At 42.4% G+C, this 19,015-nt stretch overlaps 1 protein-coding gene across 4 annotated transcripts; it reads left to right on the top strand.

The window, feature by feature from the left end:
* The first annotated feature begins 87 nt into the window (after window positions 1–87).
* TNFRSF4 (TNF receptor superfamily member 4) lies at window positions 88–12,490 on the top strand. 4 transcript variants are annotated; one of them, XM_043500037.1, is made up of 8 exons: window positions 88–1,257; window positions 1,295–1,477; window positions 6,046–6,168; window positions 6,630–6,746; window positions 7,168–7,234; window positions 8,149–8,363; window positions 9,378–9,497; window positions 11,234–12,490. In XM_043500037.1, the coding sequence occupies exons 2-8, from the start codon at window positions 1,327–1,329 to the stop codon at window positions 11,302–11,304; spliced, it is 864 nt and encodes a 287-aa protein (XP_043355972.1). In that variant the 5' UTR covers window positions 88–1,257; window positions 1,295–1,326; the 3' UTR covers window positions 11,305–12,490. The 4 variants fall into 4 exon arrangements, with proteins under 4 accessions (XP_043355972.1, XP_043355973.1, XP_043355974.1 ...); XM_043500038.1 differs by having other exon boundaries at window positions 88–1,262; window positions 1,301–1,477; XM_043500039.1 differs by lacking the exon at window positions 11,234–12,490 and adding an exon at window positions 10,493–11,210 and having other exon boundaries at window positions 1,296–1,477.
* Window positions 12,491–19,015: the final 6,525 nt, after the last annotated feature.

Genomic DNA, 19,015 nt, shown 5'->3' with positions numbered 1-19,015 from the left:
AGTGAACTGTAAATTGACATCAGAAATGCTGAGTCTTAGAAGTCTGGTTCTAAAACACTTGACAAATTTTAAATAAAAATCAAATAAAATCCCTTTTTGACTATTGTCTTTTAATTTGGGCCTTGGCTTGAACACCTTTTAGAGGCCATTATCACTAGGGTAGCTAAGCAGATTCTGGGAACCCCGAAACCTGTGTAGGTGAAACCTTGCTGCTTCTGTCATCAGTCTCATTCTCCCTTTCTGTGCTGTACTAACTTGTGCATGAAGGAGAACAAGATGATGCCCTCTCCCACACATCTGACTACTGCTGGTTTCCCCCTCCCACATCCCAGGCACACCTTCTTTCAGGTCCTCGTTCTCCTCAGGCACGGAAGGGAACAGAACTGGTGTGATTTTGCTGTACAGGAGGACACCAAACAACACTAAGGGACATCCATGTGGGTTCCTCATCTCCTGTGCCCTAAGGGAAACAGTTCTGCAGGGTGCTTCGTTTCCCATAGAGCGCAGGAAGGCTTTGAGAGAAGGGTCAGAATGGCTGGTTCGTGCATAGGCCAAACTCCCCTGGCTAGAGCAATGCAGCAGATGTGGAAGCTACTGTGGCTCTAATGCAGTAGCCCCACTGTTGTACTAAGGGCAAGGGGGCAGATTCCATGTGCACCTAGCCCCTGTGGAACTAGCATGTACAGTCCATATTTCACTTCCACTGTACCCTGAGCTATATATGATGTACCACACTCTTAATTTTAGTACTTAGGAGTTAATTTTGTTCTAATAATGGTGGATACTGTCTCTTATTTCTCCCTCCATTAAAGCCCTTCCCATTTACGCTAGCTGGAGTGATACTTGCATAGCAAGAGGCTAATATGTGATGTTTAACCACTATCCCTAAAAACTGCTAGCCAGAATTCTTGCAAAACTATTGAGTACGTTCCCCTTCTGGCTTTCAAAATGAGTGACAGCACTTCAGTTCATATAATGGGAGGCGAAGGCTGGAGTTTCTCACGAAGGACGTGGTTCGTTTCTAATAAAAGCTTAAGCTAAGAAATGGCATGTGGCATTTTTTAGGGCCTAAAATAAAACTTTCATAGAATTGATTTAGAAAACTTTATTTTCCCTGCTTCCTTAAAGGAACCGGAAAGCTGAAAAAGAGGAGGAGCTGAAAAGAGGTGGTACTTGGCTGGGAATTTCCCCATTGCAGGCATATGAATTGCCTTCCTGTTCTTCCGCAGTCTAGGTTCAACCTCTCCTAGAGTTTACTTTTTTTTTTTTTTTTTTTTTTTTTTTTTTTTTTTTTTTTTTTTTTTGCAGGGGAAGTGGAGAGTCAGCATGGCTGGACGAGGATTAGCCAAATGTGTCTTCTCTTCTTTTACTGCTGTTTTGTTCTTCCTGTTGCTCTCTGCTATGCAGTGTTCAGGGCTGATATGTGGACAATTTGAATATCCCTTACATAAAAGATGCTGCAGGGAGTGTGCTCCTGGTAAGTCCTCAACATCAACTCAATATTGACAGTCTTTGTTAGATATAAAGTCCAGCACTTCATGAGGTGAGGATGGGGGAAATAATCTTGTGAACCCAAAATGTTACTGATATGTAGGAAACAAAGTCTGAACTGTAAAATACTGTTTTATAAGATGTCTAGAATTCTGTCTAGTTTGCAATGAACTCTTTCTGCAACTTAAGTGGGTAACTGTGAGAAACTCTATGCGTCACTCTACAGAAAGAAATCTTCAAAGGCTCATCTACACTGGCTTCTTTTTTCTTAAAATTTCCCACTGGTGCAGGTCCGTGATGCTAGACAGACTGACTGCTGACATCTTAACTAACCTATTGTCTAGCCTGGCTCTGATTAGGAGGAAATGCCATGTTGGTTAAAATGCTGGTGGACGTAGAAGCCTTGTTGGTGCTAGTACTTGTGTTGTAAGCTGCAATGGTGGGTCATCTTAAGAAAATAGGTCTAGTAAAGTTAAGGGTAAGACTGTGAAAGATGTCTTTAAAGCTGCTTCCATTGAAACAGCGTTTACTGTAGCTAAAGCTTATATGTTTTTGGTTTTTTTTTTTTTTTTAAAAATGTCGATTGACCATATGCTGTCCTATTGAAGAGAACAGGACATGCCAAACATCACTGGGAAAAATCAAGATTTATGGATGGCTGGCATCCTTGGAGTTTTAAATTGCTCTGCAGGCATGATCCACATGCCATGTGGACTTCTCCCTGTGAAGAGAGCTAGTTCTCGTTGCTTCACATAATTCATGAGCATGATTTGGCCAGACCATAGGTGGCAGCAAACGGAGTGCTTGTTTCCTCCCACTTTCTCCTTTTTGGTAGAAACTGAATGAATTTTGCTCTGTCTGTTTTTTCTTTGTCACAGCTGCAGTTAGAACAGAATGACAGTTCTGCAGTCAGAGCTGAGGAAGTGGAAAAGTGCAAAAAAAATACACAGGCGCTCTTAGTTGGATATGATTATAGAAATTACTTGACAACCGAGAGTAAACGCAACTGGCATGTGACGCCACACTGTACAATGGGCAGTCTGTTTAATAGAAAGTTGCATGTAGAGTTCAGGGCTGACAGGAAGGGAAGGTATGTTCTCACCTCTGCAGGATGATTAGATTGTGTGCCTGCACCTTTTTGCAAGAGGTTTCCGTTTTAAAAAAAATCCTGTACAGAGTTGTCTGTGCATCTTCAAATTAGAGCTCTTTCTTTCTTCACAGTTCCATCCACCTGTCCGTGTAAAATTTGTACTGCATTAGCTATTGCAGCGAAAACGGAAACCAGTATTTTTCCAAAGATCCTGGTTGTAACAGATCCCCATTCTTGAGACTTGGGCTTCTGCATGAGCCCTCTCAGGGTATTCCTAAAGATACTGAATTATAAGGGTTTTTGAGTTCCTCATTCTGGGATGCATCCCATCCCTGGTAAGTGGGTACAGACAATCCCTCATGGGTCACATGATACTTCTTTTCTCCTTAATGTGGTGAGGGAGTTTCCACTGTCTGTCATAGTTAGAAGCTACTGAGTCAGTTCTAGACAGGAAAACCTGTCTTCCCTCCTGTCCCCATGGGCAAATATATTCCTATGTCTTGCAATTAATTACTGAGGTAAAACAGTGGAGATATATCAATGGAGATATATATTAGTCTTTGGTAATTGCCATATGAAAATGCAGCAGTCAAGATAGTGGATCTAGACAGTAACTTCTGTAGTACAGAGTCATTTAATTGTGGGTGTTGTGGTTTTGTTCAAATGAGTTCTCTCCCAGCTACTCAGAAAATGCCCTGAATTTTGCCTGCCAGTTCTTGGAACATCCTGCATTCAGGAGAGTAGTCTGTTTCCTGAGTGTAGGATGAGCAAAAGATAGTGAGTTAATGGGTTTTAGTGCTGTGAAAAGAGTTATCCTTTCTCAGAACTGCTTGCTGTTAGCACCCAGTGAAACTTAGAGAAAATGAATGAGTGGGGTGGAAAAAAAGTATAGTGTGATCCTCATTTTCCAAGAGCAAGGGTGAGAATAAAAAATTAATTACAGCTGGATTTTAAAAGTACTGAGCATAAAAATGTTTGCTCCTTATTTTCAAGTAGCCCATACCAGGGTTCTCAAACTGGGGGTCATGACCCCTCAGGAAGTTGGAAGGTGGTTATATGGGAGTCGCAAGCTGTCACCTCCATGGGGCTGATAGCCCCAAGCCTCCATTAAATTAACCCCCCCATTTTTAATTTATAAGGGGGGGGGTCACACTCAGAGATGTGCTGTGTGAAAGGGGTCACCAATACAAAAAGTTTGAAAACCACTGGCCTATACTGTATGTTAGGCCATTAGCAAGATATAGGAAATGTGCCTCGATACCTAGAGCATAAGACAGGGACTCGGAACCTCTTGATGCTATTCTTGGCTCTGCCACTGACTTGCTGTTAGACCTTGGACAAGTCATTTAATCCCTGCACCTCATTATCTGTCTACAAACCAAACTAGATTCAATTGTTACCTACTTCAAATGTGTTGTGAAATTTAATGTTTGAAAAGCATTCTGAACTCAGCTGAAAGTACAAAGTACAGTATTGTTGCACTATCTGTTGCAGCAACATGAGTGTGCCTCATTTCTTGCAAAAAATCTACCCATTATATGCAAGTTCTCTGGGGAGTATATGCAAGTTTCAGGGCTTGAGATCAGGGCACAACTGACCAATATTTAACCAATATTCCTGTCCATTCAGGCATTCCTTTAGTATAATGCCGTGTGTATCTAAAACTAGTACTCCTCAAAGGGGGAATTCAAATTCTGAGAGAGACACATGAGATCTGTTACCTAGCTGTCTGTAACAGTCGTGAGTAAAGCAGATAGCAGCAATCTCTAGAATAGAAGGAGAGACATGTGCTGTAGTGTTTTATGTCACTTTACAAATGTGATTTATTTCCTGACATACCTGTGAGTGGGCTAAATAACAGTGGGATAGTGCAGATGGGGAAACAAAACATTTAAGCCCAATGCCACAGAAGAAATGAGCATCAGAGCCAGAATGAGAACTCGGGACCAATGCTCGAACCACTGTACCACTCCACACCTCTAATCTCAGTTATGGGAAATGATGCCATCTCATGTCACTTCTGAATCAGTGGTTTGAATCCAGACTACTCTGACAGCTGTTTTGGTGAAAGTGAAATGATTTTGGTGGCATTAATCAAGTTCTTAGTGGACAGATGCCATGCTAATTGAGCATGTTAGAAATGAATTGGTGTTCATATTAGGCACTGCTATCATAGTTGGCACCTGTGTCTAAGGAGAGAGGCTGAATCAATTTCTAACTCCTAGAGGTGGTCCACATTTGGATGACGCTAGGAAAGACTTCAGTGCTATCAAACCACAAATCTGCAAAGCAGAGCTAATACTGATTTGGGTACAAAACAAACATTTGTGTGAAGAGTTAATTTCCCACATCTTCTCCCCCCACCCCCCCATTCTATGGATATGTCAATGTATTTTCAGTTTGGGCTGGGGAGAAGTGCTCTGAAGAGAGACTGAGAAAAGTATGTCCAGATCCTCAAAGGTGTATAGACTCCTATGGTCTACTGATTTCAATGAAAGTCAGATGCCTAAATATCTTTGAGGATCTGGGCTATCGTGGCTGATCCTACAAGCTCAGAAGTCAAGGGAAATATGCAGGATTGGGTTTAAAAACATTTTCTTTTGCACAGTGTTGCTCAACTGAAGGTGCTTATTCATCTACTGAAACTTCTTTTACAATTTTGTAGCAACCTCCCTGTTTCAAAGAGGAGCCCTGTATTGACTCAAGATCCCCCTCTCCCCCATGAGTCAGTGTAAATACCCCTTGCGTTGTGAATTCCTGCCTGGAGAATCTTTACTTTCATCCACCTGCTGCAAGCCTCTATTAAAGAGCAGCAGTATTCCTGGGTTCTATTTCTGGCTCTGCCACAGATTTACTGTGTGACCTTGTCACGTGGTCTCTCTGGGTCTATTTTCCTGTTTAAAAAAAGAGGATGACCATATCTGCTACCACGATGAGTGCCAATATAAGAGCTTGGATGGGTGCATAGATACCTCAGAGGGGAGGCTGTCAGGCTTAATTAATTAATGTTTAATGTGCCTTGAGATTCCCCTGGAGAAAGATGCTATAGACATTCATATTAACTATTTAATTGCTGCATGTCATAATAGGTCTATCCAACCTACCTGCTGTAGCATCCAGTGCATCTGTTTGCTCCTTGGTCCCTATTAAGGCAGTTCAAATGACTTTATCTTGGCGGAGGTACTGTGGGAAAGCCACAGTATTGTATAGATATCAGCCCCTTGTATCACAGCTGTAGTGGAAAATTGACCCTTGTCAGTGACCTCAGCTGCATACCCTGACATTCAAATAATTCAAAAAGTTCCGTTGTAGAAAAATGCGGTTTGAGATGCATTGGTGAAGGGGATGGATGTTCCTGTCTACATTTTCAGAAGGCTAATCGGTGTCTAGAAGAGGGTCATGGCTATTAATGCCCGGACAGTGACACTAAGGAATTCCTCTCCCATATGTGCTTTTTGTCCTAGGTGAGGAAATGAAAAACCGCTGCTCGCCAACATCAGAAACTGAGTGCGTCCCCTGCCAACGTGGATACTATAACTCAAAGCATAACTACTATTCGTGCAAAAGCTGCACCATCTGTGACACAGGTAAATCAGCTATGCAGTGGCTACTTCTTTACAAGGGGTCCCCAGATTATCTCCCTAAAGCCCTTAGGTGCTCTTTTCAGGCCCCCCTTCTCTTTCCTACTCCCCAAAGGGCCGTCAGATGAAGTTTTTGCACACACAAAAATTGCTCATTTTTTCAAGCCATTAAAAGAGCCGGTGGAATTTTTTTTTTAATTTTGACTGGGAAAAATGATTTTGTTTAACTTTGCATTTTTTTTCATATTTCAAGTCAAAGACTCTAACTTGAACCCATTCATTTGCTCTTTAATTACCTTAAGTGGCACAAGGGAATCCATTGCATGCAAACAGGGTTTCAAGAGACTAGAATTGACCTCCATGTCTCTCGTTTGCCAGTGCAGAACAGTGAGCACTAGGCCAGTTTCATTTGTGCTTTTAATTAATTTCCTTTCTTCCCTACCACCTCTCCAACTCTTTGCTCCTAGATAGGGGAAGCATGGAGGTGAAGAAGTGTGATAAGATATCAGATACAGTTTGCATGTGCATGAAGGGTTACACCCCATACGACAGCAGATCGTCAGAGCAATCCCCATCAGGAAAAGGTGAGTAATTAGCTTTTTTTTTTTTTTTAAAATAATAGTATTCCTCCCAGTGAAAAGCACCTGCTGGCTGTTTTGTAAATTATCTCCGTCTCCAAGACAACCATTGCTAACAGGGTGATGTGCAAAATGCTGCAGGAAATGCAAGGTACCTCACCAGGAAACGGAATAAAAAGGCTGTTGTACTTGTTCAGTATGCTACCTTCCCTTTGTACAGATCCAAATGTTGACTGCAATTTCAATGGCGCTGTTGTATGTACTCTGGTTTTGCATGACACTCTGGAATGGAAGCTGGTTTATACATGTAAGGTATCGTTGTAATGCTCATGTATCGTTCTTGCTCCAGGCTTATCCAAAGGATGTTCACAGCTACTCCAAATCTGTATCAAACAACCATAGTTTTAAAATATTGTCTATTTTTCAGAATGCTTCCCTTGTCCTGATGGGCATTTTTCCAATGGAAACAATGACAGATGTCGGCCCTGGGTCAAGTACGTATCTCTCACCCAAACAAACTGAGCTTAAACTTTTGTTTCGTGCACAGTAGTTAAGAGTTGCTCACAGCAGTCCCTTCTATCCCTTCCTTAAAGTCAGTATATGGAATTCCCGAAGATAAACCAGGAACAAATGCAGTAAGACTTGCAGGCATCCTAAGAGTCATCATGAATACAAGTGGGCTATGTGCCAGCTCATAGGATGCATTGGTATCCTGCATTTTCCCTTTTCCACCATGATGGTTTCAGTAGAAAGATGGCCAAGTGGAAATTTCACATAACTGGAAAGGGCTCCACCATCTCACACAGGGAAGCTATTCGTGATTGTAGCAGACTACATGGAACCTGAAGGGAGGACCACAGCTTGCAAGAGGGAAGAGTTTGGAGGAGGCTCCAGGAAATTGGTCTGTGTGCACATGACTAGAGAACGCTAGCTGATGTCGCGACATCACTGTAAACCGTCTTCTTCGTAAAGAGCCAGTTTAGTTTTACAAGCATGGAGCCTTTTCATGTTAACCCAGCATGCATTGCCTGAAACGATGATGTTTTCTTCCCTGGGAGCAATTCTACACCCCTCTTCTTTTTGTCTCATCCCATGGTGTTCTCTCTAGTTGAGCAGAAGTTGGGAATACAGCTGCAACCTATGCTCCACTTTAGGAGGGTTCATCTGAATTTCCAATGTTCAAGTAAGCAGGAAAGATGTGGTGTTAGGTTTTGGTTTTTTATTGTAATTAAAAAAATAAAATAAAAATCCAGGCCTTCTTTATACAAGATAAAGAAGTCCCATCCCCTCCGTTTCCCCCCCCCCCCAAAAAATTTGCATATGCTCCATCTTTTTTCCTGTGCAGGTCACCTTTATATTTGGCACTGGAGCTGTTTAAGTAATTCCATTCATTTATTTACACTGGCAGCTGCATCGCTTATGGTAAAAAGACTCTGAAAGCTGGGACAAAAACAGAAGATGCTATCTGTGATGACCAGGACAAACAGACCACCACACTCCAAACATCCACCTTATACCTCTCTATCATCAGCCACAGAAACAATGGATCTACTACAGCATCCACCCCCTCCACATCCAAAGACACCATTTCCACCACTCCCGTTAAAAAGGAGATTAACTGGGGTAAGGGAAGGCTGAATCTTGTCTTCTAGTAGTTACCTCCTTTTGCCTGCTCTTCTGAACAACTTTTTTGTTCCCCTTCAGTCTATCCAAAATGCCACTGCCAAACTCATCTTCCTCCAACTATATCAGCCCCCTTTGTAACCAGTCACTTCAGATTCCACATCCCCTTCCTTAGCGGTTTCAAACTCCCCACACAGCTCTGTTGGTGCTAACATCTCATCACTTGTCTGCCAGCCTCCTCTTTTCCTCTGCATGCTTCCATGCCCCCTTCGTTACCTCCTTCCCCAAGCTTTGGGATGCCTTCTCTTAATCCTATATGCCATGCAGTCCCCCTCTCCTCCTCAGATCTGTTTTCCCACAGCCTCTCAATGAGCATTCCTCTCATCCTGTATATACACACAAAGAATTATATCTTTAAAAAAATAAATCAAGGCATTAACAAGGTGATTGTACCACCCAGGCATCCCATAACCTCCCGTGTGTATTCCCTCCTCAGGCAGGAAGAATGAGCTCATTTCCACTTCCCCAGTTGATTTGGTTCCTGCTCTTCCTTAGCTTCATGTATATGCTAGATTTGAATTTGGCAGCTCACATGAATTGTCAACTCAGTGAAACGATTTAATCTCTTACCATCGTAGCCACCTTCTCACTTGCAGTCAAGGTTAGCTTTTAAAAACTATGGGAAACGTGGACACTCTGACTCCTGTGACATAAATGTAGCCTTAATTGTAGGGCGATTTGTTCCCTTCATGGTTCTGAGGTTGCCACAGTTGTCATTATCCTTATTGGAATCGTCATCACTTTCTCATGCATTCAGTCTCCCAGATTCCATGCTCATCATCTTCTTATTTGATTTAACAAGTTTTTGTGTAATGCTCATCATCATGGCATCGGAGTGCCTACGTATTATGTAACTTGGGATGGTAATAACGCAGGGGCTCAGCAGTGCATGTGTTCTCTCTCTCTCTCTCTCTCTCGTGCGCATGTAATGTTCTTCCTTTATTTTTCTTCTAGGGTCCTTATCACTCATTCTGATTTGCTTAACGTTGCTCATGGTATCTGGAATGTCCATCCTCCTCTTGACTATCCAGACGACCAAAAAGGATAAGACAAAGAGGCCTCCTGGACAACTAGGTGAGTCTCTGTTAAAAACTTGCTGTTCTACACTGTTAATTTGGAGAGAATGGGTGGATAACCTGGATCTCTCAGGGTATGGCTACACTGCAGTGTAGGCCCAGGGTTGAAACTCAGGCTCTATCCTAAATCCCCTTCCAACTAAACACACATTGGGCTCAGATCCTAGGACCCTATGGGGTAGAGTGTCCAAGCCTGAGTCAAGCTGGGACTCAGGATTCCACCCCTATTGCTTGGCAGTGTAGACACAGCCCCATTGGAGTCTGCCAAAAATATTCCACAATCCCACTGGTCAACTTTGTTTGTCCTCTGAACAGTCAAGTTTGGTGAACAGTGAAGTTTTCTCTCGCTGCATGACTCTCTAATTTAAATGATCTGTGGTGGGCCTTGAACAAAGATTTGCATACATCTCTGGCCCTTAGCCAATGCAAAAGTGCCTTGAAAAATATTAAAAACTCGGCTTGTGGGCTGTGTTTTAAGGCTAATCCAGCAAAAGATAATTTTTCATTTATATTGGTCCCTCCATAAGTTATAGTGCATGGGTCTGGCCAGTGCAGTCTGTTGCTGGAGGTGCGGGTCTGCCAGAGCGAGATCTTTTCTGGGGGATGTATCTGATCACCCTGGGAACTCTCCAGCTCACAGAAAGCTTGGCTTCCTAGAGCAGTGCCTGTAGCTGAATGGCTTGCTTATGGAAGAGAAAATTGCCTCCAGGGGTAGAAGCTTGACTTAGCGATCTGGATGACTTGGTAGCTAAAGGACAGGCAGTATTTCAGAGAGGAGGGACTTCAGACAAATCTGAAGAGATTTGGTCTAACTTTTTAGAAGGCTTTAATAAACCCCTAGTGGATGGGAACTGAGATGTTCTCCTTTCCCCTCTCTGCTCCCTTCCTTCTCTTCCCAGTTCTTTATCTTTTCTTCCTCCTGCCTTGCTTGCTGTTCCCCCTTCCTTCCTTTTCTCTTTACTTCATTATTCTCTTTTCTGTGTGGCTTTATAGCTACCAAAATATTTGACACACACACGCACCACTGAGATCGGTTCACTGAGGAGAAGGAGGATTGAATTTATACAGCATGCTGAAAAAAATAATATAGCATCATATGCTCATTTAGTGAATCTGTGACACAGGACCAGCCTGGCTGAAATATACTGTGTCTGCGCATGTCATCAGCACTTATATTTCCCCCTCTATTTGCAATTTTGTACTTTCCTTCCTTTTTTCTTTCTCTCTTTGGCTTTTCTCCTTACTTGGGGAGAGGGGAATCAATAATACACAAATAATAAAAAAAAAAAAAAAAAAAAAAAAAAAAAAAAAAAAAAATTGCTACTCTGCCGGGCAACCTTATAAGATGCCTGCTGAAGTTGTGACCCTTTTCAATCCACATACAAATGAGCTGCTGCAGGGTCTTTCATTCCCCTCTTCCAAATGAATGAATTGTTTGACTGTCAAGGGGGCGGGCACTCCATTCAAAGCCAATTATATGCATAGTTCTGGGTCAGCCCACTGCTGCCTGCTCGTCTCATTACACAGCACCAATAAAATATGTTCCCATTGTTCCCTCAACCCATCCCACTTCTATTAGATACCCCGTGTCAGCTAGACCAGCAAGCAGTAATCTAGAAGTCGCTCCCTGCCTGAGTAATTCTGTGCACCCGTGTGTGCGTGGAACCAGAAGAGCCATTTGCTTCTCTTTCCCCTCCTGCTCTGTACAAAGTTTCTGTACTTTGTGTTTTTCAGATAGAAAGAGCTTTCGAATTCCTATCCAGGAAGAGCAAGTTGACTCCAATTCCAGCCTCATCAAAAACTGATTCCCTGTTATACTATGTATACTGTCGTCTGAGCCAGACAATAGGAACTTAGCAATGCAACAAATACTCCCCATGTAAAGGAATATTCCTTATGTGTTGGTGCTCTTTCCAGGGCTGGCTGCACCTCTGTCTCCTTTCTGGTCTCTCTGAGTGCACCCACTCCGGTCTTAGGCCTCATGCCTGTTCCTCTCTTGGGGTGGAATCGTGTGATTCTCCCACTCTTAGACTGAGACGTGGGCTATAGTACCATAGGTATCAACTGAGCTTACCGAGCAGGTCCAACTGAGTTTGGACACCTACCGTTCTTCCCTTTGGGAGTTTGTGACCAATGGTATATGGTAAGCAGACCTTTTAGAACCCAAAATACTGTATTTAGCAATAGTAGAATGCATTCGAGAGAGGATTTCAAAACAACAGTCTACCCCTACCATCCTTTGGTGACCTAGGCAGGCCTAGCTTCTCCAGACCCCCAAGTGGTTCCTCTTTCCGAGTCTCATTCCAGTCTGGTTTCCCTTTTGGCTCTCCCTGCCCCTGAGAGAGTGACCCCCTTTAAACCTTGCTAGTATCCTTTGTTGTCTTTTGTGTTTTGTGGGCCTTGGCCTTTCCTGGTCAAAACCATTTTGTAGGTCATCTGGAGACATGGAAACAGAATCATGGAAGGTAATAACTCCAGCAACGCCTCTTAACCGTTTTTAAGTGTTTGTTGAGAGGTGTTGATCTGGAGCCATTCTGCTCCTTTCTGCCTGTCGGACATCTGTTAAGCTAAACCAGTGTATTCATACCATCCCAATAACCCTTATTAGAGGATAGTCCAAATCTGTGTGTCTATGTATAAGGGCAGAGTCTTTATATTCACAGCCTTGAGAGAAAGCAAATTCAGATACGTGGGGAGAAGATTAAGAGATGGCTGCTCAAAGAGAACAAGCATGCAACTTGTCCCAATTTCAGACTTCAGCATTCGGCATTTGCACTGCTACTTTACTGCAAACCCTGCATGCCCAGTGTACACCCACTCTTGTGCTTCCTGTTTATGTTCATGTGCATCACAATGAATATCCTGTCAAGATGGATGTTTGCAGATGGAAAAAAGAAGGTGAAGGATGGGAACAGACGGCATGAAAAGCAAATGCAGAGACTATGAAAAAAGGGAGGGGAGCGGAAGGAATAGAGAAATTCCAATGAAAGCATAAATAGTATTTATCGGGCCAGATCCTAACCCACTGACTTCAGTAGAACTACGTGTGCGCCACTGGGGATCCAGCCTATTGCCTATATCTACGTTGTGTATTTGGCCCCCATGGGTATGAGCGTAGCTTTCGAAGCCCTTCTGGCCCTGACATCACAATTAAACTGAATGAGCATGTGGAACAAAATTACAATCAAACTCCAACTAACTATTCAAAGCTCCAAATAGTTGGAGGTTCACAAACCATCAGGCTCCCCTGTCACTGGTTCTTGCCCCTTTCCACTGTTGCTTTTGAACCCCTTTCTGTGCCCACAGGATTATCGTTATTTGCTAAGTAACCTCCACAAACCCCACTCGGAATGCAGGTGTTGTCTTGCTAGCTTGGCAGAACATGACAATGTAAACAATTCAAAAAACACAAGGCCCCCTAGATATATTTCTTCTTCTTGAAATGTGGCGTTGGCTGGGAAGAACCAATGGATTGATATTCCAGTAGTGACACCCAGGGCTTTCTGCAGGTAGCATTACAGTACAACTATGCAGAATCCTGCTGGTAATGGATAGACAATCTAGACACAGGCTGCCATCTTGTATTTGAACACTTTGCGGGAGTTTACACTCAAGAACTGACCAAGCACTGGACCTGATCCTGCTCCCGGTTGAAATAAATAGGAGTTTGGCAATTAAATTCAGTTGGAGCAGGAACAAATGGTACACTGGTTGCCAAGTGTATCTGTAATGGAGGTGCTGCACATCTTCTCATTGGCTCATATATTTTCAAGGGGGTGAATGGGTTTTAAAGTTAATGGGAAGTGCCCTGTTAAATACAAGCTGTGAAACTGGTCTTGGGCAAATCACTGAATCCCTCTGTTCCTCAGTCTGTCTGTCTGTAAATCGGGAGTGATGATATTTACCTCTCTCCTGGCTGTGTGGGTGCGGGTTCATGTTTGAAGTACTCTGAAAAATCTTTCAGAGCTCTTTGAAAACTGAGGAGTGACAAGTTTTGTTATTGGCATCCAACAGCGTCAAAAGCAAAGGATCTGCCCTTGCACTGTACAAATGAATAAGTTAATTATGCCCTACGTATTTTGGTTTGTCTAATATAAATGGGTATAGTTTATTACATACCCTATGGTCCCAGCTCTGCAAACATATACCAACTAGACTCCAGGGAGACTACTTCTGTGGTTAAACTAAGCGTGTGCATAAGTGTTTGCAGGATCAGGGCTTTACTGTGTGTGTATGTACTTATGTGTATATGTTGTACTATATTTTACATGTATACTCACAATCATGCAAAACTAATTTTATATATATGATCACAATATTTAACATGCCTGTAAGGGTATGTCCACACTGCAGTTAGACACTTGCAGCTGAACTGTGCCAGCCGACACAGGCTAAGTTCCCACTGCACAGGGTCCTAGAGCCCCGGCTCCAGCTAGAGCCTGAACATCTACACCACAGTTAAACAGCCCCTTAGTCCAAGCCCAAGTCAGCTGGCACAGGCCAGCCATGGATTCTTAATTGCAGTGTGGACGTACCTGGAGTGAGTTTGGCCTACCCATAATACGTTACCTGATTTTGCAATACATTTTCCTGTAAATAGCTTCGGATGTAATTTTGTATGCCTGAATGTATAAAATAGATGAAGGGAAAAAATCCAAGTGCTATAGCAAAGCTGAGAAGTCTTTTTCATTTTAAATGCCTGTTCAACATGTAGTTAAAAAGAAATATTTATTTTGTATACAAAATAGTCACCACATGTGCCAAAATATGGCACATGTATTCCAGAACACAGCAGCTGCCTGAAAACATGTTTTTTAAAAAATATGTATTGTTATATGTTATACATATAGTGTAATTAATAATTATTTCCTAAAGTGAAATACAGACACGTTGTATACAAACTTTTGTATTATATTCCAAGTATCGTAAATGGAGGAATTATTTTTAAAATAAAACATTTGTCTAAAATGGTGTGGGGGGGTGGGATGTATAATCTATATAATTGGCTAGACAAAACAGGGGAATTAGGGTGTTTCAACATGCTTGGTGCAAGTCATCATGATAAAGGTCAAGGGCAGGATTTTCAAAGAAGCCCTGGCCCAGGTCCTCAAAGGTATTTAGGCACCTAACTCCAGTGGGAGCTAGGGATGTAGTTACCTTTGAGGACCTGGGCCTTGGAGAGTATTGACTTTGGGATTTGTGCTCTGAAGTCACATAGGATAACATTTTTTCAAAAGTTCCTATATGACTTGGGTGCCTACATCTCATTGAAAGTCATGCACTTTAGTTTCACTGGGGATAATAGCACTTCTCTACCAGACAGGGATGCTGTGAGGATAAATGCAATGATGATCGTGAGTGCTCAGCTATCATGATAATTGGGGACCATGTAAGTACCTAAGAGAGAGAATCAGCAATTGGTTGAGATGTCACTTTTCTGTCCTTGCACCCAAGAGCAGAGATTGGGATCTGTGAATGTACCGGGCATTATTGATTTGCTCTGAGGAAGGATGACCTGGTGGTTGGGGTGCTGTGCCTGGATGTCACCAAATGAAATTAATAGGCAGTAGGTTTAAAACAAATAAAAGGAAGTATTTCTTCACACAACACACAGTCAACCTGTGGAACTCCTTGCCAGAGGATGTTGTGAAGGCCAAGACCATGACGGTTCAAAAAAGAACTAGATAAGTTCATGGAGGATAGGTCCATCAATGGCTATTAGCCAGGATGGACAGGAATGGTGTCCCTAGCCTCCGTTTGCCAGAAGCTGGGAATGAGCGACAGGGGATGGATCATTTGATGATTACCTGTTCTGTTCATTCTCTCTGGAGCACCTGGCACTGGCCACTGTCGGAAGACAGGATACTGGGCTAGATGGACCTTTGGTCTGACCAACTAGGGCCATTCTTATGTTCTTAGGATGTGGGAGACCTGGGCTTGATTTCCTGCTGTGCCACAGCCTGCCTGTGTGACCTTGTGAAAGTTGCTTAGCCTCTCGGGGTCTCCGTTCCCCATAATAAGTGGTCCTGGAGAGGAGATGGGCACTGCCCATTAAAACATCATGAAATGATGCCCTTGCAACTGAGTAAGGCCTGAGATACGTAAGTGTAGGCAACCTAACAGAGAGTCCATCATTTCCAAAGATATTTCTCAATAGACCTTTCTGTAGGTGCTGAGTTTGGCAGCGAGTGGGCCATTAACATATCACGAATGAACCTTAAATGCTGCACCATTATTAATCCATAAAACATATCTGTGTACACACAGAAACAATGGTCAGCTCTGTCGCCCACAGAGCTGCAACAACACAGCTGGCAAATACCATCCTCATTTTAATAGTGCAGTGAATATAAAAGAACTGATGAACAGCTGCATCACCCTGCCTCGAATGGCTTTATCAAAGGAAGCAGGAATCTCTGGGGGCTGGGAAGGATTGTCTCTGGGCCATGGAATTTGGGGAAAGAGTGGAGTGATTAACTTCATTGGGTGCCATACCTCTCTGAGCTGATGGCCTCTTGTTAACCCACATTCTGCATTTTAATCATTACATCCTCTAGAGACTACAGCCCTGTAATGCTGGTAAATGTATACAACTGCCCAGGACTAACCACCTTGCCAGCAGCAAATAAGGAACAGATTTAACCATTTTTAAAAAATATAAAAGAGCAATTTCTTCATGTTCTGATATAAGTCAAGGCTTCTGTGGTTGATTTTTTGAGCTTTCCTGTTTCTTTTAGGGAATTTAGAAAGGACAGTAAAAAATTAGATGAAAAAGAGGATTCAAGCAACTTAGGGTATAACAGCAGTGACATTTATTTCCATCCCTCTTCCTGGGCAGTCATAAAATTGTGAAAGAGAAAAGGAATCAAATACCCTCTTTGGAGACAGATTCACATGTGGGCCAGATCCTCGGCTGACATAAATTGTGATAGCTCCATTGAAGGCAATGTGCTTTTTTTTTTTTCATAAGATCTTGCACTTCTGAGCACTCTTTCTCTGACAGATCAAAATGAGAGCCTTGCATAACCTTTCAGTTCTGTTTTAAAGAGAGCTGGGTTTACATTCAACTGGCCCTGCAAGAGAAGTGTTCTCCTGGTGATCAACCAGAGTTGTGCACAAGTATGTTGCAGGCAAGGGGATGGGGGGGTGTGCCTTAGACTGCATCTCATCTTTCTCTGTCCTGGTCCAGCTTACCTGTGGATCAGGATTGGAATAACACAGGTGCTGGAATGAGGTGCATCAGCAGAGCTGTATGAACAGGTCTATAAAGCCATGACTGAGGGATGTTGGCAAAACTGTGGGGAACTGGTTCAGCAATGACTTACTTGGATTGCAGCTGGTTCTACCAAAAGCAACCATATCAGAATGATGATCTAACCCAGTGACTCTCAACCTTTCCAGATGACTGTACCCTTTGCAGGAGTCTGATTTGTCTTGCGTACCCTCAAGTTTCACCTCACTTAAAAACTACTTGCTTACAAATCCGACATAAAAATACAAAAGTATCTAGTACTGAAAAATTGTTCACTTTCTCATTTTTACCATATAGTTATAAAATAAATTGATTGGAATATAAATGAACTTGCATTTCTGTGTATAGTCTATAGAGCAGTATAAAGAAGCATTGTATGACATTTTAGTTTGTACTGACTTCACTAGTGCTTTTTATGTTGCCTGTTATAAAACTAAGCAAATATCTATCTGAATTGATGTACCCCCTGGAAGACCTCTGTGTACCCCTAGCCTCAGGTACATGTACCCCACTTGAGAACCACTGATCTAACCAACTGAATTAAAGCAAAGTCAACAGAAGGAGCACTAAGCTCCTGTTAGGGTGAAAGAAAGAGAGAGAGAGAGAGACCGCAGACTGGAGACAGAATCTCATAGCTTTGTCTCTGGTTTCCCTAGTCAACTGGGAGAATTCCCACAAAATTCCCATGTACTTAATCAAATAACACATACAGGTCCTGATCTGATCCAAAACCCACTGAAATCAAGGGAAAGATTCCCATTAATTTCAAGGGGCTTTGGATCCACCTCAAACGATGTAAAATAGAACTGAATCTAGACCTTTTGGGCTTCATTTTCTGAGGTGGGCTGAGCATTGATTTTACTGAGAATGACAAAGCTGAAAATCGGGCCCTTACATTCTATAGAATTTGACAAATATATTGATTTGATTTTGAAGTTGGTGCTGGTAAAGCTCAGCTTTCTGCTTTTTATTTTTTTTTAGGTTTAACCTTAAAAAAAGAGATGGCCCAGTTGAACTTTAACCCCTTCCTCTTCACCGGGTAGAAAATTGCAGAGCCTGCATGTGATAAAACCCCAACTCTACCCAAAATGCTGATAGGCAATTACGTGTAGGGGAGCACAGAATCTGAAAATAACCAAGTGCTCCGTGCTTTTGTACCCACACTGCTCTTACCGAGCCTGCCCACGTCACAGTGAGAAACTTTCCCTTCTCTGAGGTGGGTACCTGCATGACAGAGCCAGTTCCTGTTTTTAAACCTTTTTAGATTTCCCCGTTTTTGAGATGGTTTCTGGCAAGAAGACCCAGAGATGCTTTCTAGCTCATGCAGCTTTGTCTCAGCCAGTGATGCTAGGTCTATACTAGAAACATTTGCTGGTACAATGATGTCAGGGGTCTGATTCTTTATACTTGCAAAAGCCCAAGAGTAGACACTTGTATACCAGCAAAAAAAAAAGTCCTTTTGCCACTACAGCTTGTTTTATTGGGGGAACAGCAAAAGAACTCTGCTGGTATGAGCTGTAGCTCCACGAGGGAGGTTGTTGATATAGTTATACTGTACTAGCTAATCCTCTCTAGACATCAGACATTGCAGCCCCAGGCCCATCTTTTCTGTCTTGTAGAGAGAATATGTTTGGGGACAATTTTCATTTTTTCACAATAAATGACCAAAAAAAAAAAAAGTGAAAAGCAAAAACCTCCAAGAGTTTGGATTTTCAATCAAAATTGACAATCAAAATTGTTTTGAATTTTTTATTTATTCCCCATTTTTTTTTAACCTCTTCCCCCACCTTTTCCCCCCCTTTTCTCATATATTCCTCAGAGGGGGAGGGGGCTGGAAGGAAAGCGAGGGGCAAAAACTCATGAAAAACAGGAATCTTTTCCTTTTTTGCATAAAACACTCACCAGCTTGGCCTGTTGGCTTCTTGCATTTCAGGGCTGAGTTGGAAGAGCTTCAGACACAAAGCTCCGTGCCCCAGAGAGTTTATAATCTAAGTAATGAGATGTATATCTCTGGAAGCCAGGCCTTTGATTCACAAATAAAACAAAGTCAAGTCAGGATTCCAACAAAGTATTTAAGTATGCTTAACTTTCCGCGCAAGCACTCCCTTTGAAACCTCCCAATTGTCCCGCATTTCAAAGGCTGTCACCAGCACTGATCAACAAAATTCTAATTTTTTTTATGAAAAACAGGGTCAAATTTTCCCCCCCAAAAATGTTCTTGTTTTTCAACCAGCTCTAGACACTGCTAATAATTCCCAAAGTTA

This window comes from Dermochelys coriacea, chromosome 18 (genome assembly GCF_009764565.3).
Source record: "Dermochelys coriacea isolate rDerCor1 chromosome 18, rDerCor1.pri.v4, whole genome shotgun sequence".
NCBI classification, from domain to species: domain Eukaryota; kingdom Metazoa; phylum Chordata; order Testudines; family Dermochelyidae; genus Dermochelys; species Dermochelys coriacea.
This window is presented reverse-complemented; position numbering and strand designations above follow the sequence as displayed.